The sequence below is a fragment of the Phalacrocorax aristotelis genome, chromosome 24, assembly GCF_949628215.1.
Source record: "Phalacrocorax aristotelis chromosome 24, bGulAri2.1, whole genome shotgun sequence".
Lineage (NCBI taxonomy): Eukaryota > Metazoa > Chordata > Aves > Suliformes > Phalacrocoracidae > Phalacrocorax > Phalacrocorax aristotelis.
This window is the reverse complement of record NC_134299.1, coordinates 3,452,118-3,479,505: the sequence shown is the minus strand read 5'-3', so window position 1 is coordinate 3,479,505 and position 27,388 is coordinate 3,452,118. Positions and strand designations below refer to the sequence as shown.

Below are 27,388 nucleotides of genomic sequence, written 5' to 3'. Positions count from 1 at the left end.
AAAAAAAAAAAAAGAGATAAGGACTTATTTTACAGGAAACCTCTCTGCCAGTCCTGAAAATCAAAGATATTTAAAACGTAAAACAAACATCTCGTCTCTTTCCTGATGCTTCAAGACAGGAAAGTTTAACCCCAAGCCTCACGGTCCAGGCGTGTATGTTCAATCAAAATTGTTGAAAACAGTTATATTTCTGTATTTGTGTCATGTTAATTTTTCCCCCTTAACACAAACCTAAGTGAACGGTTTCCTGCAAAGCAAGTGCAGAACATAGCTTTTGACACAAGAGTGCTCGTTCCAGGAGAGATACATCAGAGGGAGCTTCAGCCCAAAGTCTGTCGCCCCAACACACAGCCCCCAAGAGAGACGACAAACGACGGTTTCCTTACCTGTTTCAGTAAATTGCATGACAGTGTGAAAATATCAAATAAGGATGAATCTCGGAAGGAAGAGGCTATTTTCCTGTGCTTGGTCAGTGGATGAGTAGTATCCGCCTGAGCAGAGAGAAAACCAGCGCTTAGAACTGACGGGCGGAGGTGGAATGAGACCCGCAGAACCCGTAGGAACCCTGTTAAGCACTGGGACATCAAGGTTTCCCTCCCCAGAGCAATGTCACACCAGCCAGGCTAAACCAGAGGGACGCCCTGCCACTGCGGTACGTGCTGCTACTGCAGAACAGGGGCTCTTCCATGGATAAAGTCATATTGCTGGCTGACGACAGGGCTTTCCACCTACAATACTTACAATGCAGTTTCACCGTACCCCTGCCAGAAAGAAGGGCTGGGTTTACTCTCAGGTTCATTTAAATCTCTTCCAAAGGAGGATCAACAGCAGTGTTTTCAACAGCGCTTAAGCCATTTTAGAAACCTGAACACAGCTTTTTAAAGTGCTCCGAACTCCTAAGAGTTAAATCCTACCTGAAGCCGCTGGGCAGACCCATGGTCAACTACTAGCAATTCTAATTCCCCTCCTGAACCTGCACAGATGAGAAGAAAACTAGAAGGAGAGTTAACCAGTGACAGCCAGTTTGGACTTTGCTGTATCTATTATAAACTCCAGCTCTGGACCTCTCACCGTATCAGAATAAAAAGCTGATCTGTGATCTAAGATGCAAATACACACATACTGCTTTATATGGAGGACAAAGCCTCCAGCTGATTCAACCAATGCACTCGAGCACGGGCGAGCACAGGCGAACGGCAGCGCGGGTTACGTCGCTTTGTACAATACTTTCTAGGAAGGCGAGAAAAGCGAAGTGAGACTTCACATCTCTGCCGTTCATTTGGACACAGGCTGGCAAAATTCCACTTGCCCACGGTAAGTTATATGATGGGCAGTTGGGTGCCACAGCGCACGTGGGATGGAGCCTTATTGCAGCCCCGTGCAGAGGCACACAACGTAAATCTCCTTTTTCTTTGTGCTTTTGTTACTATTCCTCTGTTAACCTCAAATACGCGCACATCTCATCCAGTACTGCAGGAGCCAGTACAGCTCTAACCACTGCAGACCTCACTTTAGCGTACTAACCTTCACAACGACCCCATGGAGGATGTCTCTTATATTGTAAGTGAGAAGGAAAAGCTCTGCATCACCCAGTAGTTGGTGGCAGATCAGAATTGGACCTAAACTTGTCAGGTCCTCTTAGACTGAATTATTGTTCCTCACCTCATGCTATTGGATTTCAGGGTCTTTAAGAAAGTGGGCATTATTTACTCTCTCCATGGTTACTACAGATCTCACGTATTTCTGGGCTTGTGGCAAATAAGCATTTCTTTTTTTCTTCACTAGGAGATCACGTGGCTTAAATCAGTGAAATTCTACAATATGGTGGACGCTGGGTACCTCTGGGCAAGTCTGTGCAGTACTTACAGGATGAAAACTGATACTTCAGATCAGTTACAAGGACTTCATTTTATTTGTACTGTGAGCTTTTGGAACAAAAAGCTTTAGTAAACACAGCTCTAGAAAATTCAGCTTTCATGCAATGTAGTTGAAAGTTTACATAGTTATCAAATAGAAGCCTGAAGAGAAGCCCCAAAAGGGATTTTTTTGGGCGGGTTTTTTTGCTCTGTACACGTACATGACCCTCCTCTGATGAGTGGGCATGTTGGCAGATTTATTATTTTGCAAGTAATGGCAGACTTTCCAAGATGAGTCACCGAATCCAGCCCTGTGCAACTGCTGGCGCAAAGTACATTTAGGAACGAGTAGTAAACTGTGGCAGATTTAACATCCAAGATACCAGGAGGAGATTTTTGATCAAAGTCTTTAACATCATTGCTTATTTTAGTATCAACCTGTAGAGACACGCGGATAGGTGACAGTTGCTGTGCTGACCATTCTCCCGCAAGCAGGAGCTGTAGCCCTGTACAGAGATGCTGACACATACTAATTTAGAGGTAAACAGGCTTGCTTTCATCCTCGATGCAAGGACATGAAGGACCGGCCCTCTGCGAAGATGGAGTTAGGATTGTACAAATGTCTGGGCAAGGAAATGGTAACAGGCACACGACATGGCTTAAGGGTCAGAAGGAGAGCTATGCGTTAGGATTTAGTGATCGGGCCAGGCCTGAAGAATTAAAGTGAATTTGGGGTCTGAAATGGATGCAGAAGCCATTCAGATTACAGTGCAGGGCCTGGGAAGTTCAGCAGAAGAAATCAGTGCTTTGCCCCAGCCAGGACAAAACGTCCTCCTCCATTTCCAGTTTTGAAAGCAATTTGTAATCATCCTTCAAATCCCACTCAAGGATCTCTCCCTTCCAACGCCTGGATTAGTCAATATACCAGCAAAAATGAAAGGCTAATTTCCTTAGTAAGATAGTAAAATCAAAAAAACTTAGTTACACCTGGTCCTCTTGGCAAAATTAGAGACATTTATACACGTGGCAACCCTCATGCTGTCTTAGGGCAGTGGTAGCCATCAACGCTGCTACAGCAAAGTCTGCCTGGCTGATTAGGAAAGCGATGTAAGCTCAGATAGCACTAAGTAAAGCCCCTCGTTCCACCTTCCAGCATAAATACCGAGAGGCAGCGTAACGTTAGAGGGCTCTACAAACCACTGAACTAACTAACCCGGGAAGACTTGCTGCAGCCGGTGTGACTGGTGCCATGTCAGAGCACCACGGACTCTGCGTGCTCAGTCTGTCTTCTGCCAGTCACCCAGGGCCGGGGCTGTGTGAGGGACTCAGCCCTGATAAACCAGCAGAATTTGAGAACTACCTGCTGGGAACGCTATGAAATTTATTACTGAATGAAAAATGACGCTTTAGAAGTTGGCAGAATTTGACAAATCCTCTTTGTTTCATCCCCCTGGTCAATACGGAGGAGGGCGTGCTCCATTCACTTCTTGGCACAAGAACGCTGTAAGCTGACACAATGCGCAGGGACCGACAACAGGGGGTGTTAGGGGCGTCCTCACTAGGTAGGCTTGGCTAGTTGCTTAGCATTGCTCTTTCCTTTTTCATCTCGGAAGATTACATCAAAACATGAGAGAAGATGGAAGATGCCAGTGAAACAAAACAATTCCTCAGGACAGGAGGTTTCAGCATCTTACCACAAAAGTATGTGACTGAATAACAAAAATAAAAAAATAAAACACCCACCACACAACACGCCCCCCCCCCCCAAAACAAACCCAAACAGAAACCCCCAAACAACGCACAGACACACAGCAGGACACAACAATATGAATGAGAAAATTGGACACTTACTTCACTGAGGAAGGCTGTAGCACTTACTTGATTAATTTCATTAGTTAGTTGGGACAGGATTGTCACTCCTATGATGCAGTGCTCTACACTATCCTGAGGAGGGAAAGGGGGACAGGGAAAGCAGTTAGCAGTGCCAGGACGTTTTCATTTAAGCTTCACTGTCACTCAAAGAGCTTTCTGCTTGGAAGATTTCTAGACATGTTTGTCTAGAAATGCTTTATCTTTGGAGTATTGTGACTGGAAAAAAAGCCCCTGAGCAATACCAAGCAGAGAATTTAAAGTGTGCTTTTAAAGTACCTGATGTTGTTAACAATGCAAAGGGTTCTAAAGAGTTCAGGAACGTGAGCTAACAAAAATAGGCACCTTTTATTTAACAGTTCAATCAACATTTTTGTGTTACACCCTACCTCTGAAAAGATTTATTTAGATTTAAATCAGTTTGGTTAATTTTAACAGAGGCTGTGGTAAAACGTGCAGAAATTTCTGCAACGTTACGATGAGTATTGAAGCTGCCAGATGAAAACTCTGGGAAATAAACTCCCCCCGTCTCCTTTTTTTAAACTACAGACCTTGAACAACACGAGTAGCAGCTGACCGAGCTTCTCCACACACCCGCCCCACGACCCTCCTGCCAAGAAGGACAGCCTATCTCCCAGTGAAGGGAGACCATTCTTCACAGCCTGTTCAGCCTCTGGCTGCACTTGAGACTGCCAACAAGGGGCCAATTGTGAAATAAGTCTGTTACAGATACCTCTTCACTAGAAACGGTAATCCATTTATCAATTTAAGAGAAACAACCTGTATTGTTCCTTTGCCCCAGTTTCTGTTCTGTAACTAATAAATTATGTTCCCTTCCCTCACTCCACTTCGCTTTGCACCTTCTGCACAAGCTGCCCTGATCTCCGGCTTCAAAAACCAAACCCATCTGCAACAGAGAAATTCAAGCATATTTAGGCTTGGGTCTGTGGCCACTTCTCTACTGGAGCCACCTCTCAGTGACAGACTCAGTATTTACATGATAATATCTAGAGAGAAGCCACTGGAAAACCTTGCTGAACCATGTCTTTAAGAGTGCAGCCTCCTGTATGCTTTAGCAGCCAGAACAGGTAACCCGAGCAAAGGGGAACGGACCATCTCAAACTGAACACAGCAAGCAGATGATCAGCCCATTTCCTTAGGCTCCTGATTAAAAAGCACACATTGCCCAGGGCATGAGCTGGGAAAGCGAGGAACCTCTGATCATTTCAGCTACGAGCACCTGTGAACTATTTGGGACACAGTTACCAGCCCAGAAAGGAACATGACCTTTAAATTACTGAACATCTAGATCCTACTTCGCTGCAGACATCTGTAAATGCCTAAAACAATAGTCGTCAGCCTATTTCCTGAATGCCCACATTCTACCGCTCCAAAATTAAAGCCTTGTACATGTTACATCTCCTCTTCCGCACCGACAAGAATTTCTGGTCATTTTGATCTCTTCTACTGCCTTCCTCCAACTTTTGATTGTGGGACAAATTTCAGAGCAAATACATGAGTTTCTGTAATGTTACAGGATTTACTGATCTCTCTGGGAGGCGGTTTCAGTTTGGAGGTAGCTGTTGATAAAAATGCAACCTTCTACCTGCACAGTCTTTTGGGATGGGAATGAAACCCTAGACTGTGGTGACAGCACGTACATTTATGAGGCAACGGTCAAGACTTCTGAAGAAAAACAACAACAACATTAGTTTTAAGCTACATTTTGTTACGATAACTCAGCTAAATATCACACCTGACTTCCATGGATATATCACCCTTGCAGTGAAAGAAAGCAAGTCAAGCATGGCACGTATTTCCCTCACAGACTATAAGCCCACATGCTTACTGTTTTGCATTAATCAGCACAGTGTATTTAAGCTTGAGAGCTTGAAAGAATTGTGCAACCAGAATGCTAAGGGACATGTCTTACCATTGAACACTAATGGTGGCAGCTTCCAGAAATAAATCCCCGCCCCACCAAAGTTTAAATCATAACTGGCAGGACAGGTCAGTGTTTATCAGCTGCTTAGCCTTGCTAGGCACTATTTAATCAACAAAAGCACAGGGGAAAGACTGGACAGAGCATACGAAGGTGCAAAACAGTCACTGAAAATGCACGGACTTTCAAATCCCACAAGGTGGGTATTCATCTTATGAACAATCTGACCTGTAAAAACCTTGTGACATCCGTGATCACGTTCCTGAAGACATATTCATCCTTCTGACAGTCAAACCAGCCCAACTTTGTGATCCTGGCATATAACTGGATTAGTGCTTGTGTGACAAACGTTGCCAGCTTTGGCCTAGTGGCAAGGTAGTTGAGCACATAGTTCCCTGAAACAGAGAAGAGGCGTATCTGTGGGCAAAAACTTAGCAGATGGAACTGAGATGGTAACACTGAGAGGAAAGAGCAACGTTCTGAACACTGTTTAAAAATAATTCAGCACAGTAGTGGGTTAGATACAACTGTTGGCCTTTTACTTTGCCTTTAACATCCAGAAGCTGTGGAACAGATCTGGAAAGTGGTTAGGGACAGGTGAGAGTTCCTCCCCACAAGCCTAACTTGTTCTGTGTTATCAACTTATGTCCAATTCTCCGCAAGCAAGAAAAGCTGAAAATATTTCAAGGTCTTTCTTGGGGATGATCATCTACCCATCATCTGTGAAAAAGAAAGCAGACTCCTTCCTCGGAGGAAAGGAAGTATCAACCTTTCTCCAGGAAAGAGCACTGTAACAGAGCGACTGCTCCCTCAGGAAATGCTGTAAATGATAGTCTAAAAGATAGACTAGACTGACTAGATGATCCCTGAGGTCCCTTCCAACCTGTGATTCTGTGATATTTCAGAGACCCACAAAGGATTTCCAGTTTTGAAAGCACGTCCTCAGGAGAGGCAAGAACCATGCATATTTTATACTCCAAAAGAAGCTTATCAAATCCAATTGCTTTATTCACCAGACCACAGAGTGTCACTCCCTCATCTGGAAAAATTCTGTATATTTAGCCTTGAAATCTGTCACCTAATGATACAGGTGAAGATGCCATCTAAGAGAAATATTTCTTCAATTTTTGGGCATCCTATACACCTTAGGATGCCCAAACTGTGAAGCACAGCAGCTTGCAGAAAACCTCCCAGCCCTGGATGAAAGTCCAGTCAACAATCACATTAGTTTGGTTAGAAAAGTTAAGTCTTGTACTTACGAATATCTATTCGCTGTTCCAATGGTAGAGGGTTGTTTGTGCGTGACACGAGTTTTGTAAGGCATGTAGCTGCCAACAACTGGGAGTAGGATGACTGTAAAGAAAACCAGAAGAAAACACAAACAGAAGTTCACTGCACACTTCAGAAGATCAAGTAGCAAGGCTGGATTGTAAGCTAATTGTTCTCTGGAAAGCTGAGTTTAGAGCATTAATTTAATTGGTAAGTCTAAATACTCTACATAGTATTTATTTTATGTTTTTATAGACACTAAAGGAAACAAAATACTTGAAGCAAGTGTTTCAGAAAGAAAGGAAAAGCTTTTGAAGAACAGAAGGCAACGGAACCACCACTGAAGGCAGAAGAAAAACTGCAAACATAGTCAAACTGCACGAAGTTAGCTTCAACGCCGTGCCTGAAAGAGACCATTAGCCCTCGGAGCCGCAGGAATACATTACTATACATTAAGAAGCACTTACAACTTCCACTTGACTACTAAATACAGGTTAAAATTTATTTCTTACAGAGCAGCACGCGGACCACTGAACTGCAACCTAATTCAGGGACACGAATGATGGCTTTCAACCACCTAAAACCCCTGGCTGCACCCAATTCCATAAATTACAGCCAGGGAACTGTAATTTTGCATGCCGATTTCTGTAATATAGAGCGCTGTAGAAAGCTCAGTATCCAAAATGCAGGGAACCTATTTATTCCAGTATTCCCAAGGACAGTCGGGTATAAAGTGAGTCAGATCCCAGAGTGAACAAAAAAACCCCACAACCCTCTGGCAAGGGTCAGAGAGGCGATGGGTCACATGCTGAGAATAAAACTGGGCTTTAGGAGCTTTCCTTAACAAAGGAAAAATTGTCCTCAGGTAAACCAGTTACTAGTTCCCACCAGAAGAACATCAAATCAGTTCATTTTGAATTCACTGGACTTCCAATTTAACTATAAGTTAAATAATTTGCTTTGTGTAAGTTTGCTAAGCCTGTTAAGCGTCACTCTTCTCCCCCTCCCGAGGACTTAACTCTCTACAGCAGGCTGTTTCGTGTTTCCTAGGCTCCAATCTGATAGACATGAAAGCTGGACGCACATTCTGCCAAAAGTCAAATCTTGGAAGATCATGTGGCAAAGCCGTTTTAAACATTAATTGTGCTGATACAAAGTAAAAACCAAATGGCCACCTTAAAAGAAGAAAGCTAAAAAAGTCAGGCGGGATTTACTGCTGGCATATTTTACATCCTTTCTGTAACACTAATTCTAAAGCACATGATCTAATTTTCCCTGTTTTTAACTGCTGGATTATTAAGCCAACACTATAGCAGGGGCAATTTTCCAAGGAAACATTCCAGAAGAAACACTGCTTGTTTTACCCCCTACAAACCTCTGCGCACACACCATTTTCTCCCCAAAGCCTTTGGAGACGGCAGAGCTTCCCACAGACCATGAAATACCACTGCCATAACAACGTTTTCAACTTAAAGCTTGACGTGTCTGGGTGGTAGCCTGCGAAGAACGCAGCAAGGCCCACAAGACGTCAGAACTGACAGCCGTTCGTAGTAGCCACCGCAGCAGAATAACCAGCCATCAGAGCCAATGCTTTCTTTGGCAGAGGCCACCCACAAACAGAGATATGTGACAGCATACCAGGTATGGACTATAAACACTGCATACCAGACCTCGGGGCTCTTTCCCTCATCAATACCCAAAATACCAAGATAGATTTGGGGCAGTTATGCTCTTTTACATACACTCCCTCTTTCTAGAAGAAGCTGGCACTTGCTCAGGCAGTCTGGACTGTTGGTGAACTCAACCAAGGCTTTCTCTGCCTGGAGCCGTGTTGCAGTGTCCGTGGTCTCATACAGCTGCTTGCACAGGTTCTCTAGCTGGGCTAGGCTCTGGAACACAGGAAAACAAATCAGTTAGAAACAAGAGGTTTTACAGTTTAGTTACGCAGCAGTTTAACCCAGGTTATACGTACGCACACATACACACGTATATAACTTCACTGTTTGCGCAAAGGAAGGAAAATTGTTCTTCCATCAACTAAATGCATTTAACCTGCTAGATTACCTGTATGGAAGTTTCACAGCTACCTCTTACACCTGACAAAGTACCACATTGCCTCCCCTCTCTCACCATTTTTTTACCTGAGCTCGGACACCCGCTCCCAGGGTCGGCGCTCGCCCAGCCTGAATGCACCATGCTGTGCGGCTGATGGGGTCTGGAAAACCTCTTACAGCTTGTGCTCTAATGGCGATAATCCCAACCTGCCCATTTTAAATAACAAAAAACATTCTCACATCTAGCTTCTATGTTATATAGAATCAAACCCCTCACAATCTTGGTTTATATCCCCTCTGCAGGGCACCGTAACAGACTTCAGCATCCCAGGATGCTGGAAGATCTCACGTTAAATCTTCTACATTACACATGCCAAAAATAGCGAAAGTGGAACAGAGCAAATGAAGAATGGGATGGATGCCTCTGAGCAGAGTCTCTGTGAATGCGTTCGAAGGGAAATAAAACTACCAGGCAGATTCTGTGTGCTCAAACAACTGGAAAATATTTGCCATAAACTGTGATCCAGGCAGATGGTTTCCCCCAGCAAAATCTTAGGTGCCCTAGTCAAAAAGTGGCTTCACAGATGGATATAAATATTCCCTCAGGTTCTTACTGCCAGATTAATAAGCAGGTATTTTCAGCTGCTTTAGGCCTACATTCTGTATTTCCAGGGGAAAATCATTACAAGCATTCCATAACTGTTGTGCTTTTATGCACTTGTAACAGGAAGGACAGCATTCAGTTGCCTAATTTATTTTTAGAGAAGACATTGTTATGCAAAAGCCACGTTACCGACAGGGTCAGCCGACAGATTCACGCCCCGCATCGGCGCACACCTCAACGCTTGCTTATGCGCCAGCGCAGCGATTCCATGCTTTTGATGCTCTGTTGCCGAGAGGATCGTCAGAAAAGACCGTGTCAGAAGAAACACAGAGGGACCCTCTGCAAAAATTCTCTTCCCCTGTACCACATTCCAGAATCTGATTTATTTCTGAAAAATGTAACAACCTCCTGGAAAACGTTGCCCTGACAGCTTCACTATGTTAGAGAAATTAGAGAACTTTGCCAAGTGCCAGACAGCAATTCAACATACAGTTTTGTTTTTGAGAAAGCCAAAACACAGACTTAAGCTCCACTCAGAAAAGCCTCAAAAACCTAAATAACCTAATAAAAATAACCTAATACAAACCACTATTAACCACAAACTATTATAATCCATATTAACTATGCTTAAGCAGTTGTCAGTACCTGTCATTTCACATCACAAACCCTCTTTCAGTTATTTAAAATCAACTGGCAAATTCTACATACAGGAAGGTGCCCGTTTATGTGCGTCACCTGCAGCCCAAGGACAAAATACCATTTTATCCAAAATCCTCGTGACCATTTATCAATTTGAAAAGCTGCCACGACCCTTCGGTCCGCGTGCGTACGATGGACCGAATCCTCGGGAAGCGGCTCAGCCCGGCTCCCCCACGCCGGCATGGCAGTGACGAATTGCAGCCCATGGTCCCACACCGAACTGATGAACATGGTTTACCATTTTGGAAAAAAAAGTACCTTTTTTTATTTTAAAAGTTTAACATCACTGGGCATTAATTCTTCGAGAAGCTCAGGAATGGGGTTTCCCTACAGTCAGCTTTCTTTACACCTCCAAGAAACGCTAATTCCCTGCGACTTTTTGGGGCTCGGTGGCAATAACGGCGGCTCCTTTTGTGCGACACTCGCCAGGACAAAACACCCTTGTTTGCGTGCACTGCGTGATCCGTGCCAGCCTTCTTGCAGATTACAGTTAGTTAACTCCCTCGGAGCCAGAGGAAACACATGACCTCCGGGACTCAAACAAAATAACTCCAAAAAGCCAACCAGACCAACTAAATTGCCTGTCTGCTGCCCAAGAGATACGGCACACAAGGTCAGATCACTGTTAAATGGCCCATTAATGACACTGCGGTCATTTAAACACAGTTTTCCTGTGGAAAAAAAAACCACACATGGAAAATCTAGTCCAAATTATCCAGGAGTGTGAATCCAGCACCTCCATGGGGAGTAAAAACGCACTCTATTCATGTTAGATTAAGCCAAGCATCCACACCAGGTTCTAAACATATTTTTAATATCTTGTCTCTTCTTGTGCCATGTCGGCTGTCCCGAGTGGCTCTGTCCAGGCAATCCTCAAGCTGAAGTTCACTCGATCCTTCTTCCTCACGGTATCCCCAGATACGCAGCTGCAGAGCAGGCTGGAGAGTATTTTGGGGCACAGCACCAAAGCCTGAGGGCAACTCAGAGGGAAAGCCGATGTCCCAACTTGGGAGTTTTCATGTTATTTCACATTTGTGAACGGTCATTTTTATTTTTTAATTTAATGCGCTCAAATATCTAAAAAAACCATTTGTGGTAAGCTGTAATCCAACCAAATAAACTTCTCTGATGAAAAACCTTGATGCGTCATTTTTAGGATTGTCTCACCAATAATTTTCTTTCCTCCTCTTGTGCCCTAACTCGATCATCCATCACACAGACAGGCAGAGCAGCTGAGCTGCCCCGACACTGCAATCCGGGTTTGCAACATTAAGTTTTCAGCACATTTTAATATTGCCATGATGAGGGTAGTGGCATTCCCCTCCTCTCTGCCAACAGGGTAGAAATCAGGCTAGCCTTACTCCAGCACCCAGCTTCCAGAGTCAGAGATGTTCAGACATAAGGGGCAGCAAGTAGGTGGGGATTATTTCACTACAGACACTGGGCAATACCTACTCTTGCAATCAAGATAAAAAAAACCCACCACATATAGTGTAACGATTATGCAGGGCAAGACCTCTGCACGTTCCAGATAAGGACTAAAGCATGAGACAGCAGAGTATTCAGAACAGGGGGACGCTCTCGCATCCTGCTAGTGCTGCACGCGTGGGCTGCATTACAGGACAGAAAGGTATGTGGTCAGTGAGCCGAGAACAAAAATAGCACTAAAGGCACAAATACAACTAACCAAAACTTGTGTTCATCGCTCCTTTGAGAATGACCGGCTCCAAAAACGCTTTGTAAAAAGAAGAAACTAGTCCTTTGCACCTGGGGAAGGCAATGAGGCGTCGATGAGGGCTCCGGGTAGCAGGGAGCCAACGGGGACTCTGCAGCCATGGGGCAGCAGCTGGGATGGCATTTTAGGAGAACAACTGTTGAGTCACAGGAGAGCCCCCCAAGTGTCAAACACCTCCTCCCTCACCGGCTCCCAGCCTTCCGAATCGCTCTTATCTTCTCCTCGCACGATGGCACTGAAATCCCAGGATTTCTCTACAGTTGCATGTACCATATCCTATTAACGCATACTAGTCCGCCCAAAGTACTTCATGCAGTAACAAAAAAAAACCCCACATGGTCAGATTTCTCTCCTACGTCATACTACGAAGGCTAAAGGACAACCTGGAACACCAGTCATCTCCCAGTTAGGGGTCTCAAATGCATTCTGAAAAGCCTACGCTGCCACTGTCACCTCTCGACTCCAAGCTCCGCATGGACAACCATCACTTTTCCTCCTATGTGCACACACATTTTTTTTCTTTCCCCTGCAAAGCCAAGACCCAAACAACACCTGTGCTTTTTCCCTCCAATAAAGTGGGGCAATTAATGCCTATTAATTGAAATCTGCATCTTATCTCAGTGTTCTTCTGAATCCAGCTTTCCAGGCATGACATCTCATTGTGACAATGTCTACAAGCCTTCCACAATTTATTTTTTTTCCAAACACAAGCTGAGTAAGTTCATGTCCCTAGGGAAAAAAAAACCCAAACCGGAACAGTATCACATTTTTGAACCAACCTGAAGGTCAGCCCGACACTGCAAAGCACCAGGGGATAGCGCAACTCACCCTACAATTGACTCCGACTCCACTGTTTTGTAGGCAGAAGTGTTTTTTCCAACAAGGGAAAGTCTATTTATCATAGACCAGCAAACTTGGCAAATGATTAGCAAAGCTTCCACCCCCCTCTTTCCCCCCCAACAGCGACAAGCTCCAAGCGAAGTTTTGCTGCAGACCAATATCCTACAGAGCGTCAGGGGGCTCTGCATGGACTGAAGCTCTCTCCACCGCAGGCTGCACAGTCCTGAGCAGGAATTGCTGATCCATCAGCCTCATACGATGGATTCCCATCACGTTATTGCTTCTTTCTTTAATAATACCAAACACCGGGAAGAAATGAGTTTTCCTCTGTATATGGCACCCCCTTTGTACAATCTTGGCCTCAGATGTTTGTCCACTGAGAGCAGCTGTGAAGCTCAAACCACAGGAAAAAAAAACCCAACCTATCAATCTCACTTATACTACAAGCTACAAATAAAACTCATCACTGTTCAGTGTTTTCCCCATGGTGAAGATAAACAGTGTGTGATCATCTTTTAAATGATAAATACTACAAGGAAAGTAACAGCTACCTAAAAGCAGTCCCTGGGGGATGGCTGTGGAATTGATCCTATATTACATGGTTGCTTAAGCAACGCTTTTTACATCCAAGGGCTGCAATAAGCTCTAGGCAGGTTTAGTTCAATAGTTTGACTTTGCCACGCTGACAGTTCCCATTTCAGAAAATTGAGGAAACGCACGCTGTGCTCGGCGTACTCAAGATGGCAGAGCCAGAAAGTAAGCAGGAGCGTACGCAGCCAGCCCCGACCCCTCGGGGGTGGGGGGCGCAGGCAAGCAATAACCCCACAGATTCAGACATCTAAAATGGAGCGTTTGGCTTAACAAGATCAATCCAAACTTTTCTGCTGCCTGGTGGTTCCTCTCCTGAAGGATGTGCGTTGCTGTAAATCCTCCAGGCACACATTGTTTCCAAGACATTCCTTCCTCCTGCCTTATGGTTACCGACTCCCTGAGCCAGAGATCCTGCAACATGTTTAATACGGTTATTTTTGTCCCAAGCACATTCATCCATTTTAATATCCCCCAACCGATTCCTCCATATGTTATAATCAAAGTCAGACTTTGCAAGCGCCGGGCAACCGCAGGGCAGGCAATGAGATGTTTATGTCCTTGCTCACTACGAGCATGCAACAGGCCCCAGAAGAAAAGTTATACGTGTACCTCCAGGACGTGGCATCACGGCGGTGGGAGGAGACCAGCGTCTATTTTGCCTTTTGCTTGAACATCTTACGTCTAAGGAATATCGACTTCTATATCTGTCAGCAAGCACGCGCACCCCTAGCACACACGCTGTTAAATCAAGTAATGCGAGATGCAGCACGCGCTTCTCTTAACACAGCACCTGAAGCCTCGCCTTCAGTCCCGCGCCGGCACCGGGCATCAGAGCTGCGCAGCGTGGGTCGGCTTCTGCTCTTCAAAGCTGCAGACATTAGCTAGCTTTCCTCAACTGCTCGATGACTTTAAGCCAAAACAGGGGGGAAGAAGATGCAGCATGCAGTCAGGGCTCTGAAACACTGCGGTTTTAAGGAATGCAACCGTGCAAAGAAGATGCATCGCAGGAGTCAGAGGGCCCTGCGTGCTTTAAGTGACTAAGGCTCAGAGAATGCCTCAGGTCATCTGATGAATGTCAGGTATTTCAACCAAAAATAAAAAAGCTTTTAAGCTGAACGATGCAACTATTAACTGCCAAGGACCAGGATGATGCACTTTATAAGTACTCATAGCTGTAAAAATCAAGGTCTCATGGCTCCTCACCCTCATTTGTTAAGAGAATCTATCTGAACAACAAATTGCCCATCTCCATTTACCCTACTAATAACAGAGAAAGCAAACCCACCTTCACCCTTCCAGCACATCTCAAAATTATTTATTGCAGTAGTATTTTCAGGCACCTCCCCGCACCTCTCAGGGAATCAATAAAGAGCTCTCATTTCTCTCTCCAAGATGAACGGCCTTCAAGCCCAGACAGAACGGGGCTGCCTTCAGGATTCAGCCCCGCCATGTCACTGTGCAACGCGTTAGAGCGGCTCCACAACCACCCCGCAGAAACACGGTGAATTAACAGAAATGCTTCCCAGAGCTTATTACTGACGACATACCACCTCATACGGTACCCAGGGCAGTTTCTACCCCAAAGGGTTTAACGAGGAAGGACACGAGGCCCTTAGCGGGTGCTGAAATCGCCAAGAAACTCTGCAGTATTATAACGGTGTGCAAATAAATATTAGTGCGCAATTTTATCAAGGCTTAGCTCTAAGGACAGCCATTTGTTTAGCTATCTGCTAAGAAATGAGGGAAAAGACAAGGTAACGTTTGGCTTTCTAACACAGGGCACGTCTTCAAGTTAATTATAGCTCAGAGGCCAGTGGCACTGAGAACAGATCGAGGGCTAATGTCTCCAGAAGAAACCTCCACTTTTCTGCATCATCAGGACTTGCAGAATCCATGCACATATACCAACAGCCACAAAATAAATTAAAAAGAGGTCTGACAGTACATCAGATCTATTTTTTTTTTTTTTAAAGAATGAAACAGATGCAGGGAAAATGGGAGTCATTCCTGCTTTCAGCACCAGCCAACTGGAAGTGTTTATTTCACCTTGACCATGTTCTGGGTTTGCACTTTATTCATGCAACACAACTCTAACTGCTAACTGGCAGGTCTGACTCCCATGGAAAAATGGTCGCATAGCTATTATCTTCTCTGAACACTACATGTAATTGTGCCGTGTTACTCACCTGAATGCATAATTCAGTTACAAGGGGAGGTCTGTTTTAGAACACACGGGAAAAGTGAAACAATAACAGAGATACAATGGCCCAAGGCACCCAGCTCCTGGCGTTGACAGGGATTAGACCGTCGATGGAGGAAAAAACAGCAGGCTGGGAAGATGCACATGGCTGGAGACTATAGCAGCTATTTCTTGTGTGGGAAGTCTGCCAGCCATACCTGAGGAAAGGTGATGCTGAAAAAAATCCACTTGTCTTATTTTTAAAAAAAATATTTAAAAGTTAGCTAAATTCTGGAACAATAAATCACATCCTGTTTTGAAGAAACTGCCTTTATACCATGACAGATTTCTATTAAACTTAAAGACAACCACTCCTGAGTTCAATCCTCACTGATGCTGCTAAAGCAGTAATGAGAGATCCCCAGCGATACAATGGGTGAATTACTGAATTCTGCCCCAAGAAAGGCCTCTCTCCCGGTGGGAGGACTCAGCAAGGCCCCGGGCAAGGACAGCGGCACAGTGGGCCTGGTAACTGCAGCAAGCAGGTGCTCCTCCGCTTTTGAGGGTTAAAGAAAAGGAGAGGCTGGAGCAGCACCAACACCTTTGCTACAACAATGGGAGAATGAGTCACTCCTGTTTCTCTCTGCCTTTTTATTTATACACCACAGCTAATATACTGCTTCAGCGGTCGCACGCTTCCAACCTCTTTTTCAGAGCTGAACGTTCCTTGTGCGTCTCAGGGCTTTTCATTTGGCAAAGGTTGGCCGTTTCCTAACGAGCTGCAACCAGGAAATTAGGGAACAGCAAGCGCAACGCACACGCAGAGGACCAACACGGTGCTGGATACATGGAGACGGGAAATCTGCAATCGTTTGGATGAGCCAAACCTCTCAAAATCTCTTCTACCTGTTGATAACAGCTACAGAATATAGTATAAAGAGAAAGGAGTCCTGCTGTGCAAATCAGCGTTCCCCGTTTCAGTAGTGTGGGCACACAGGCTGGGTAGGCACCAAGGTTGTTGCATTTTCCACAGTAGACAGAAGTGGTTTTCATATTATTAAGATTAACAGTACAACCTGGCTACCTCTAGGTGTGAACACAGTTCTAAGGAACAAACAGAATCAGACTTTCGGTATTTAGTCTGAAAGACACGCCCCGACACCCTAGATGGTTATTTTGGAAGGAGACAGCCTATGTTTTGTGTCTCAAAACTAGAAAAATCAGGCAACAGGCACCACAGTTCTTTGCCAGCACAGGTCTGTAAGGTACAGACAGACAGACTCAAAGAACTGCCACCCCATGATGTGAGCTGGAGCTAAGGAACAACACTCTTCTCCAAATGGTACTGTAAGCATTGTGGGGGATTATTTCTGATTTGTTTAGATAGCAGGATAGCCCCTGCGGGGCACCACTTTGGAGCGCCACAGAAAAAGCAGTTACACACCTTCTATTCTTCTTATAGTTTTAAGTGAGTAATATTTTTTCTTTGAACTCTAGGAAGAACAGCTCATTTACAAAATGATCTGAATGAATTGAGAACTGCTTTTGAGGTCACAGATCCCCCTGCTTGCTTTGCATTTGGTTAAGACAAGGCAAAAAAATAGCCTTTGGCATTGCCTCATCCCACTGTATTCAAGACACAGAACAGAAGGTAAGGAGTCTCATGGCAGATACCAGAGCCTGGTGAGAAAAACTAAGGCAACTGCACTCCTAGTCAAGCTAGCTGCAGTGAACAAGCTGGCTTTCAGTTTTCTGCATCTCATCTCCTCTAATAGAGATAACAGACAACTTTCAGGGCACTAGTTTTGCAGAACAAGCCACCTTCAGGTGCGCCAATCAATACCACCCATCAAGGCACTGCGAGCAACAAGTGTTTTACCCAGATGGGAATCAACTACCCAAAAAACCACAACTCAAAACCAAGCCCCACACACCAACAGGTCTGCACCAGGTGTATGACATGTGAATTTGTTGGGAGACATAAAGCTGTGCTCTGAGATGATGGTTCAGAAGAAAACAGAAGCCTTCCAAATATCCTGAAAACTCTGGAGGCACCTCTGATCGTATCAAATACTAACACTAATATAGGACTGCTCAAACTCACCACCTGGAAACACCAAAATAATCCAAGCACTGCAAATCACCTTCAGCTTACTGGTTAAACTGGAGCAGGTTACAGATATTATCAAGTGCTAGAAGAGAAACAACAGAAACTGTATTTTCCAGTACGATGTCCTTGGACTATAACTCCTGTAATCGCCCTGTTCACAAATACTCCGAGCTGGCAATGCAAGGGCACAAAGCTTTCAAATGGGAATTCAACCAAAACACTTAGATGAAACAGCAGTAACACCCCTGCCCAATGGGGAAATAGTAAACAGGGATTAATTAAGTCAGAATGATGGGCTGTGGAATAAGGCGCATAACAGGTGCATTCAAGAACCATATGTTACAGAAAGTGCCACTGCAGGACAGGCATCAATCCTTTGTGGATGTGGAGTTGTGAGTCCACAGGGTATATGGATGCAGAGCTCATTTTACCGGCAGTAGATAAAAAGGAGGGAATGGACTTGAAGATGATCCTGAAGTGGAGGTATTTAGCAGGAGAATGGTGGCCATTCCTTTTATAAACTGATCTTACCACATGAGAAAACACAGTTTGCCGATAATCCTGCTACAAGAGAAAGACTGAATGATACATTTCTCAACTAAGAAAATATTTCTGATGATCTTACCTAATCATGATCAGATTTGTTGGACACTAGGTAGACGGACTGGAGCAAGAAGGCTTGCATGAGCAGCAGAAAACAGTCCGTCAGCTGGGACGGGAATTCTGACCCTTCCCTTGCAATAGCACGAGTCCTCACTGCTGTGACCACAAAGGACAAGAGGTGTTAAAACGCTCAGATTTCTCAACCACCTGCTTTTGTGGACCTGACCCCTCAGCCCCATCAGATTCAGTTCAAGTTAAAGAGCTCAGGATTGCTCTCTCCCTCCCAATATATTCTCCCATCTCGAGACAGGAATCCAAAGCTACAAACCCAGGCAAGAGCAGGTTAAAGCCTGTTCACTGCTGAGTTACAGGGCCAGAGCCCATTTCAGCTATAAACAGAGATATGATGTTAATGAGCAGCACAGAAACATCCATGAAATGCTTCACAACCTTTGTGCCTTATACATCATCTTAATATCCCTAGAACGGCATTATTTTAAATCCTACAGTTGGAAGGAAAAAGGCAATTATTAGCGCCAGACAGTCCCAGTCCCACAGCTTTCTCTGCCCAAGGGCCGCAGGGGGTGTCAGGACACCAAGGCACCTTGCACTTGTGTGTTATGAGCATAAGGAAAGCGGCAACAGCGCTGGTGCAAATCAGTCAACACAAGCTGAGCCAAGTAATGGGTGCTGTGCCAACCAGGCATGGAATAAGAACACCACAAATTAAATAAAAAACAGAAAAGAAAGCAATTGCTACCAACCCTACCTGCACTTCCCGCTGCCTGTACCGATAGGTACGCGTGATAGATTTTCTTTCTGACCTGCTAAAGTGGGAAAGAAGTCTTCAATGCATCCCTGTTCCCATTTGGAAAATGAAAAGAGAAAAAAATCTCCTTTTACAGAATCCATCCAGCCACCAAAAGTTCTCCATTACAAGAAATCAAATTAAGACACTGCTCAAACTATCAAAGTACTCAGCTGAGACAGGCAGGTATGGGTACAATTTGCCTGTCTGATTCTTGTAAATACCTTCTTGTTTGATTTTTCTTGTCCTTGTGTTATTAATAAATGATACAAGAACACTGAACAATGTTAAAAGGAGAACTGTAAACTTGCATTTTAAAAGTTCAGCTAAAAACCCACAATTACACTTTAAAGTACCAAAACGCTGCAAGCAGAAAGTGCTCTTACACTATATAGGCAGTTTGAATGATCTCAAACAAGGGGAAGAGGGAGAAAGCAGTCTCTTAAAAGATTAAGTGTTTTTCTCTTAGTGCTAAACCATAACTTCTTTTGCTCTAAAGCTGGGTGATTTATATGCAAGGCTCATACCAGGTAAGCCCTGGTAAGCCAGGCAGCCCCGCGAGCACACAGCGTAATGTTTAACCAGCGCTCCTGCTCCAGGTACTGCAGCACAATACATGATGCAGCACGCAGGGACGTCCTGGCACAGTGCTCTCCCCTGCCCCGTGCCCACCTGCAGCACAGGCAAAATTGCAGAAGACACAGCCAGACCAGCTATAAACCACAGGAGAACACGTTCCACAGTGAAATCAATCGCCAATCACACCCAAAACTAATTTAAATTGTCACAGAGCTGCTAAAAAGTACTTTTTGTTCACAGTACTCAACTGTGGCGTGTTATTTTTCAAGTGTGGGGCATTTTTCAGCCTGGAAAACTACTTCCGAGTTCCAGAGCAGGACAACAGGCAGGCAGAGAAGGAAGAGAAGGGTCAGACTATCAAAGCACATTTATAATTGAGATCTTGTATCACCCAATATTCAAAGTATGCTACCAGTAAGATGCCAAGCACCAGAGCGTAAAGCTGATCCTGACCACACCAGGGCAACCAGCTTTCCACTGGCAAACCATGACGGGAGTCAGCAGGGACCACGTATAAACTTCAGATTTGTCCTTAATGAGAAACAAAAGCACAAGTGCCAAGCTTCTGCCGAGATATTTTCTGGGTGGTTTAGCAACTATCTTCCAACAGTACCTTTTAACAGTTAGAACTAACACATACTACAAATAACCACCAAGAACACCACCATCATCAACAACTGCGTGCACGAGGCCACACCAACCACCAATTCAGTGAGCAACAGATCCTTTACAGTCTGGCCTGACTTCAAAGGTGCAAGAAGCATTTAATTAAAACTCTTCCCTCTAAGAAGGTCTAAGTCTATATTTCTTGCACAATCAAGAACACGGAGAACCCAAAGCAAGCCAGAAAGGTCCTACCGCCCACTAACTGCCGCATCAGCAGGCTCTGACTTAAGGCTTGCAGAGATAGGAAGGCTGTGAGCAACACCTTATCACGTTAACACCTCGGTGTGTTTGACTCCTACATTTCCAGAGGTTCCACCAACCAGGCTCAACCGGAAAACTAAAAAAAAAAAAGTGTTCCGGGTAGTCTTTTCCAAGACTCTGCTATCAAGAAAAGAGCCAGCTGTGCCAAAGTTAGATGAGCAAAGAAATAACAAAACCCTTCTTGCAAGTCAAAGCTGAAGACGTGCAGAGGGGGCTTCACAGGCGGTACCAGCATTGCTACAGCACCAAAGGCCAAAGACGCACCAGCAAAATTCAGTTGGGAGAAACACGAGTAAGCTCGGACACAGGTAACACTGGTTATTCTTACCAAAAACCTAGACTTTTGCAACTAAGCCACACAACTCTAACACCGGAAAAGCATCGCAAGCTACTCATAAATGCCTTGTTGAAACCACAGCTTAGAAGCGGGAAGACAAAAATTATACTTTTTGCTAGCAATTTTAAGTGGTAAAAATGTAATGTCTTGAACTTTGCTTTAGCAGACCTGAGCCCTATAGACTCGTAAAACACCACTGCACTGCCTAAAACCAAGGGCAACGAGACATTATTAACAGTAATAAAGTTCTCAAGCTACACAGCATTCCGCGTTCTCTTAAAAATGATTAAAACGAACAAATCCTCCTTAATTGTATTAGCGTTGGCTACCCGAGGGAACATAGCTCAGTCACTGAAACAGGGAGAGGAGACCAGCCATCTGACAGCACGCTCGCAGCCCCAACCTGGCCGCTCCTCTCTGCCCGTCTTTTACGGTCATAGCAGGCACTCGGCTCACACTGAACTTTGTGATACAGAAGTTCTGAGATACACAGGTGAACTTTGACAGATGGGATTGTAACCTAAACAGAGAGCAGCTCCAGCTCACTGAACTGAGTGACAAAATATCCCACAGGCTTCAATGAGGCCAGGATTTCACCCCGAGCCGGTCTCTCTAACAAACGTAAAAACCCACAGTGAAGCCTCCACGTTCTCCTTTCCCATTCGGACTGCTTCAAAACACCAGTATCTGGAGCAGAGGCACACTGGGCTGGGTCTGCTACCAGTAGCTACATATTGGACACCTTACCTGCTACCTAAAAGACTCCAGAGTATGCTCCAGATATCGGCTGGGGGACAAGGAATAAATTGCTGATGGTGGAGTCCCCAGAGCTGAAAAGAAGGGTCCACTTTTTTTTTTAACCCTTTTTTTTTATGTCAAAGTTCGGCTGCAGATATCTTGAGATACTGAACTGCAACTCTGTACCTCCACCTTTCAGCTGAAATCCAACCCTGAACACCTTCTGCAACTTTGGTGCTGAGCATCCAAACAGCGCAGTTTAAAAAAGCACATAACTTTCTAAAAAAAACCCAAAACACAGAAAAACCAACCCCTAATTTGCAAAAGAAATGCTGCCAGCTCTATTTATTTTCAGTCAAACCCGTGTTTCCCCCTCCCCAGGTCCAGAGCACTCCCTTGGGCTATTCCAAGATAAACCGAAGTCCTTAATTAAAGCTTTCAGCGAGTCCAATGACACACGGAAGGTAAAAGCTTGAACTAAAACAAGCTGAAAAGTATTCCAAGCAATTTGTAGTTGGGCAGCAGGCTACATCGTGACTCTTTTACCAAGCAAGTGCAAGGTTACTGAGATATCAAATGGGAAACACGCATCTCAGTCTCCAGGGTTTCCTCTGGAGCAAGCTGAATGTTATAGATTTTTAAAGCCAAATTAGATTGTGTTTGAGCCAAAACAATGTCCTTTAGAATACAGAAACACGCATGGGAAAAAAAAAAATAAACAAACAGATTTGGGTCCTATCCGGGATGGAGAAGGAATTGCCTTAGGAGTGAGTCTTGAAAAAAAACAATCCCGTGTCCCTCTCGGCACATGAGGAGGGCATGAAGGAGCCTCCAACACCAGTGAGAAAATCCCCGTGTCCATCCTCACGCTCACACAGTGTGACCCACTTCTGTGGATGACAAACACGTGGCAGACGTGACACGAGAACACCCACCCAAACACGCTTTTATGAGATTTTAAAAATTTTTTTTCCCACCGAGCTTCCTCCATAACTGCATGGAGGCAAAAGAAGTCACTTGTCTGCAGCCCACCTGGTCCATCTGGAGGCTCCAGCAGAAGTGAACCTGCACGAACACATGACTGCTCCGAACACAGAAGTTTTCCAGCCTGGAGCAAAGAGCTGTCAGCTCATTTAACAGTTCAAAAGATGGAAAACTCAGTGCCAATCTCTGGGATTTGAAAAACCCGGTCCTGAACCCAAAAATCAGATAGTGTGGAAGCAAAAAAAGGGATGCAATTTCCTTTTTAGATGCCAGACTTCTTATTTTTCCATTACAAGTTGCCATCTCAGCACCTGTCTTGTAACCTCTCACTGGCCAAAACTTCCTTCATTTCAACTCAGAGTCAAGCTACTGAGAACAGGCAATAAACATCGCAGTAGCAACAATTCTTATTCAGTGCAGTGATTTTTTTTTGTTTAATTCAAGACAGATGAAACTTGTCTTGAATGAACATCGAAGATGTTCAATACAGAAAGTCACAGAATTGATCGTTATCCTAGAACAAACATTCCCCTGCAGGAATATGCACATTCAGCAAGTGCATCCCATTTGAGGACAGCAGCATGGGAAACATCTAAGGGGCTACAAAAGCAGATGAAAAACAAAGATGACATCAATCTGTTTCCAAGGGAGGGGGGGGAAGGGGAAGGGGACTCATATTTGCCCACAAAGCTAACTGCAATGACATCTTCACTGCTTTCCTCCGTCTCTGCTGTGAGCACATTTAAGTGATGCTTACAAGACTCGGAACAGACAGAAGTATGAACTGAAAACAAGGTCATATGAGCTTTTTGAGAAGTGGAAAAGTTGGTGTACAGCAATTTGCTTTAAGACCGTAGGTCATCTTTTCAGTCACACAAAATCATCTGATTCTCCCTGCTCCTGTATCAGTATCACTGCATCCTTTGTTTCCAGACACTGAACAGTCCCCCCTTGAAGAGCTGCTCGACAGGACAGCACCACAGCCAGATTTGACTACACAATTCCCACCAACAGAACTGGTGGGCTCGCTCACAATTTGCATAATACCTGTTTCTTAAAGATGAGGACGTGATGTTCTCTCTTATCATGGCCTTAGAAGTTTGTCTTTATCCTTACTGTTGCTCCGCATTGTAAAGTAAACCACTTCAGCACAGATGCAGTCTATTAAAAAATGTTTTTGTGTTCCATCACGTATTAGCACACCAGGTACAGCTCCAGGGAGCTCCACCGTGAACATATAACACCCAAACCAGAGCTCTCTCTTGAAGCTGCAGCAAGACTTTACTAACCTGCTAAACTCTGCACTGCTTTTGACAGCCAGTATTTATCTGCAAATCCCTATTCCCATTAAAACAGGCCCAACTCCCACAGCATATGCCATAAAAACAGCTCTCGATTATTCACACTGATAGCCAGCATCTCCCCGCGATGCTGGATAACTCAATAACCGTTCTGTTAAACGAACCTGATGTTTGCTAGGGGAGCCTCCGCAACTTGGCTCAAATCTTACGTCCAAAAGACTGGTGTTTCAGGCTATTGAAAGACCTCCCAGCAAAAATTTAATCTACTAATAAAAACCACTACTTCCTCCAGACACAAAAATCCACAACCGGTTTTGAAGGGAACCTTGTGCTCTCCTTCCTGAAGAGCTACCATTTAACGCCTCTACCTGGAGCAGAGAGAAAAAGGAGACAATAAAAAGCAAGCAAACCCCATCCAGTTGCAGCACATAACCATTTTGTTAGCTATATTTGTCCTGCACAGGAACCGCCCCAAACTGCAGGTGCCTTAACTGTATTTGCAAATCAGGTTTCCTCTAAGTGGAACATCTTCCAAGCCTCTGACGTTAAACTTTAACTAACCAAGTCGAACACAGCAATTGCAACCCTGTTCTTACAGCTCAAACTTCCACTTGCTCAATTCAATATTTAACAAAGAAAAGCAGGGTGCGAAGCAGTTTTAAAGCAACAAGAGCAGTTGTTTCACCTGCCTTCAGTGTCAAACCACTGGCTCACCAGCTAAGTCTTAAAGGTAAGGCTTGACTCATGGCAAACAAATTCAGAGTTTCTTCAGTAAATTTAGAGCCTGTGAATTGTTTAATAATGCAGTAATTCCTCTCCTCCCCTGAGATTACCCAAGAGACATTTGCCAGCAACCTCGCCAGACAACCCGAGCGCCACACGGCTCTGTTCTGAGTTAATAAACTGCTCACCCTTGTGGTTCGCAAGGGTATCATGTGAAGAAGATATTTATTTAAAAGTTGCATAGATAATGGGTAACTACCAATACCATTACAGTTTAGCCAGTCTTTTGGACACCATGCAAATCCCGTGCGAGTTCAACTAAATTATTATGCAAAAACACCTCACCGTTTCCCCAGCGGCACCTATTTTTAATTTTTCTGTCAGCAACAGCACCGACTCTTCAGAGGGTTTTCCATCCCACCACGCAAGCCTGACTTGGTTAAAGCCACTGTCACCTTTCATCTGCCTCCCGGCTCCCGGCCACGACAGCAACACACTTATCCACGCAAGGTTTTGTTTTTAACGCGAAACGGTTTACCTAAACGCCGAGTCTTCCTCGCAGCTGGAAAATAAAACAAACGCAGCTGGGGAAAAGCAAAGATGCAAACCCCAAAGCTGGGAGGAGGGAGGGCAGCTGGAGGGGACGGGCTCCTGCGAAGACACCGGGAGAGACGGGGCTTTGGCAGCCGGGGGTGGCGGAGCAAAGCCTGCTCATTCCCGAGGAGATGCTGGGGGGGATCCGAGTTTTCTTTCCGCAAATGTTTGCTACCGGCGTCGCTAAAAAACTCCCCGCCGGCGGCGGGAGAAGGCAAAGGCCGCTCAGCCGGTAAACACCGGCCGCCCTCCGCCGGTAGACTCTCCCTCCCGGCGGCCCGTCGCCCGGGGGAGGCCAGGCCGGGAGGTGAGACATGCCAGAGCCCAGAGCCCTCCGGGGCTCGCCTGCAAACACAGCCCGGGGACAGGCCGGCTGCCCAGCGAGGCCGCTCGCCCCCGCGCCTCCCCACAGGCGGCGGGGAGAAACGGGGGCGGAGGCCCCACGGGCCTGCTGCCACCCCCGCCGGGCCGGGCCTCACCAGGCCGGGCCTTACCGGGCCGGGCCTACCCACGTCCCCGCCGAGGCCCGGCCCCGCGTGGGTCCGGGCGGGCAGCGAGGGGAGGAGAAGGGAAGGGAGCCGCTTCCCGCCCGTCCCCAAGGGCGCGGCCCCACGGGCGGCCCCACGGGCGCGGCCCCCCCCTCACCTGCACATGATCCGCCATTTTGCTCCATTCATGCTCCGCTCCCTCCGCCTCCGCCGGGCCCGGCACGCGCCCGCCCCCCGCCCGCCCTGCCGCGCATGCGCCGCCGGACGCCCGCCGCCCTGCCGCGCATGCGCCGAGCGGCCGGGCACGCCCCGCCGCGCGCCCGCTGCGGCGCGGGGGACGTCACGACGGCCGCGACGCAGAGGAGGGAGGGGCGGGCTTTTGTTGACATGGCGCTTAAAGGGGCCGCGCGGCCGGCGGGCCCTCGCTTCCCCTCCCTGCTGCTGGGGCCGCTGGTGGCTCGAAGCGGTGCTCCCAGTGTCCTGCAACCGTGTCCCCAGTTCCTTGCACCAGGGGTCCCCAACTGCCCCAGCCAGGGACAAGCCTTGTGCCCCAGCAGCCCCTGCACCAGTGCTCCCAGTGCTTCCAGTACTCCCACTACCAGCGCTCCCAGTGCTCCCAGCACACTAAGCACCAGCTGTCACAGTGTCCTGCAACCGTGTCCCCAGTTCCTTGCACCAGGAGCTCCCAGTTACGCTGACGGGGGAAAAACCTCATGTCCCAGCAGCCCCTGCACCAGTGCTCCCAGTGACCCCAGGCCCTGCACCGGCGCTCCCAGTGACCCCAGGCCCTGCACCAGTGCTCCCAGTGACCCCAGCCCCTGCACCGGCGCTCCCAGTGACCCCAGCCCCTGCACCGGCGCTCCCAGTGACCCCAGTCCCTGCACCGGCGCTCCCAGTGACCCCAGCCCCTGCACCGGCGCTCCCAGTGACCCCAGCCCCTGCACCGGCGCTCCCAGTGACCCCAGTCCCTGCACCAGCGCTCCCAGTGACCCCAGCCCCTGCACCGGCGCTCCCAGTGACCCCAGCCCCTGCACCGGCGCTCCCAGTGACCCCAGTCCCTGCACCGGTGCTCCCAGTGACCCCAGCCCCTGCACCGGCGCTCCCAGTGACCCCAGCCCCTGCACCGGCGCTCCCAGTGACCCCAGTCCCTGCACCGGTGCTCCCGGTGACCCCAGCCATGAGCACGCCCTGGCCCAGTGCCGATGCGGCAGCCGGGGCTGTGTGGTCGCGGCTCAGCCTTGGAGCTGCCAGCTCAGCTCCCAGCCGGGCACCCACCCCAGCACCCTTGGGTGCTCCTTCGCAGTGGGTGGGCCCCGGGGTGGGGCAGGGGGCTGCGGATGTGGGGCCTCTCCTGGCCTGAGGATGAAGCTTGAGGTGCCCGTGTGTGCCGGGTCCTCATGCACCAGGGCTGCAGAGCTCCGTGGGCACCCACGGCTGCATCCCTCCCCACGCACCGAGGGCTGCAGAGCTCTGTGGTCACCCACGGCTCCATCCCTCCCCACGCACCGAGGGTGTGGAGCTCTGTGGTCACCCATGGCTCCATCCCTCCCCACGCACC

The 27,388-nt window shown here is 46.7% G+C and overlaps 1 protein-coding gene across 3 annotated transcripts in view; it reads right to left on the bottom strand.

The window, feature by feature from the left end:
• Positions 1–26,088, bottom strand: part of XPO7 (exportin 7) — a 48,634-nt gene extending 22,546 nt beyond the window's left edge. The window contains exons 1-6 of one of the 3 annotated variants that reach the window (XM_075074706.1): positions 25,988–26,088; positions 8,679–8,825; positions 6,927–7,020; positions 5,896–6,062; positions 3,708–3,800; positions 387–491 (exon numbers count right to left, since the gene is read on the bottom strand). In XM_075074706.1, the coding sequence (XP_074930807.1) occupies positions 387–491; positions 3,708–3,800; positions 5,896–6,062; positions 6,927–7,020; positions 8,679–8,825; positions 25,988–26,005 (624 nt within the window). In that variant the 5' untranslated portion in view covers positions 26,006–26,088. Of the gene's footprint in view, positions 1–386; positions 492–3,707; positions 3,801–5,895; positions 6,063–6,926; positions 7,021–8,678; positions 8,826–25,286; positions 25,746–25,987 lie in introns of those variants that run through there. The other 2 variants (XM_075074707.1, XM_075074708.1) reach the window with 2 other exon arrangements.
• Positions 26,089–27,388: the final 1,300 nt, after the last annotated feature.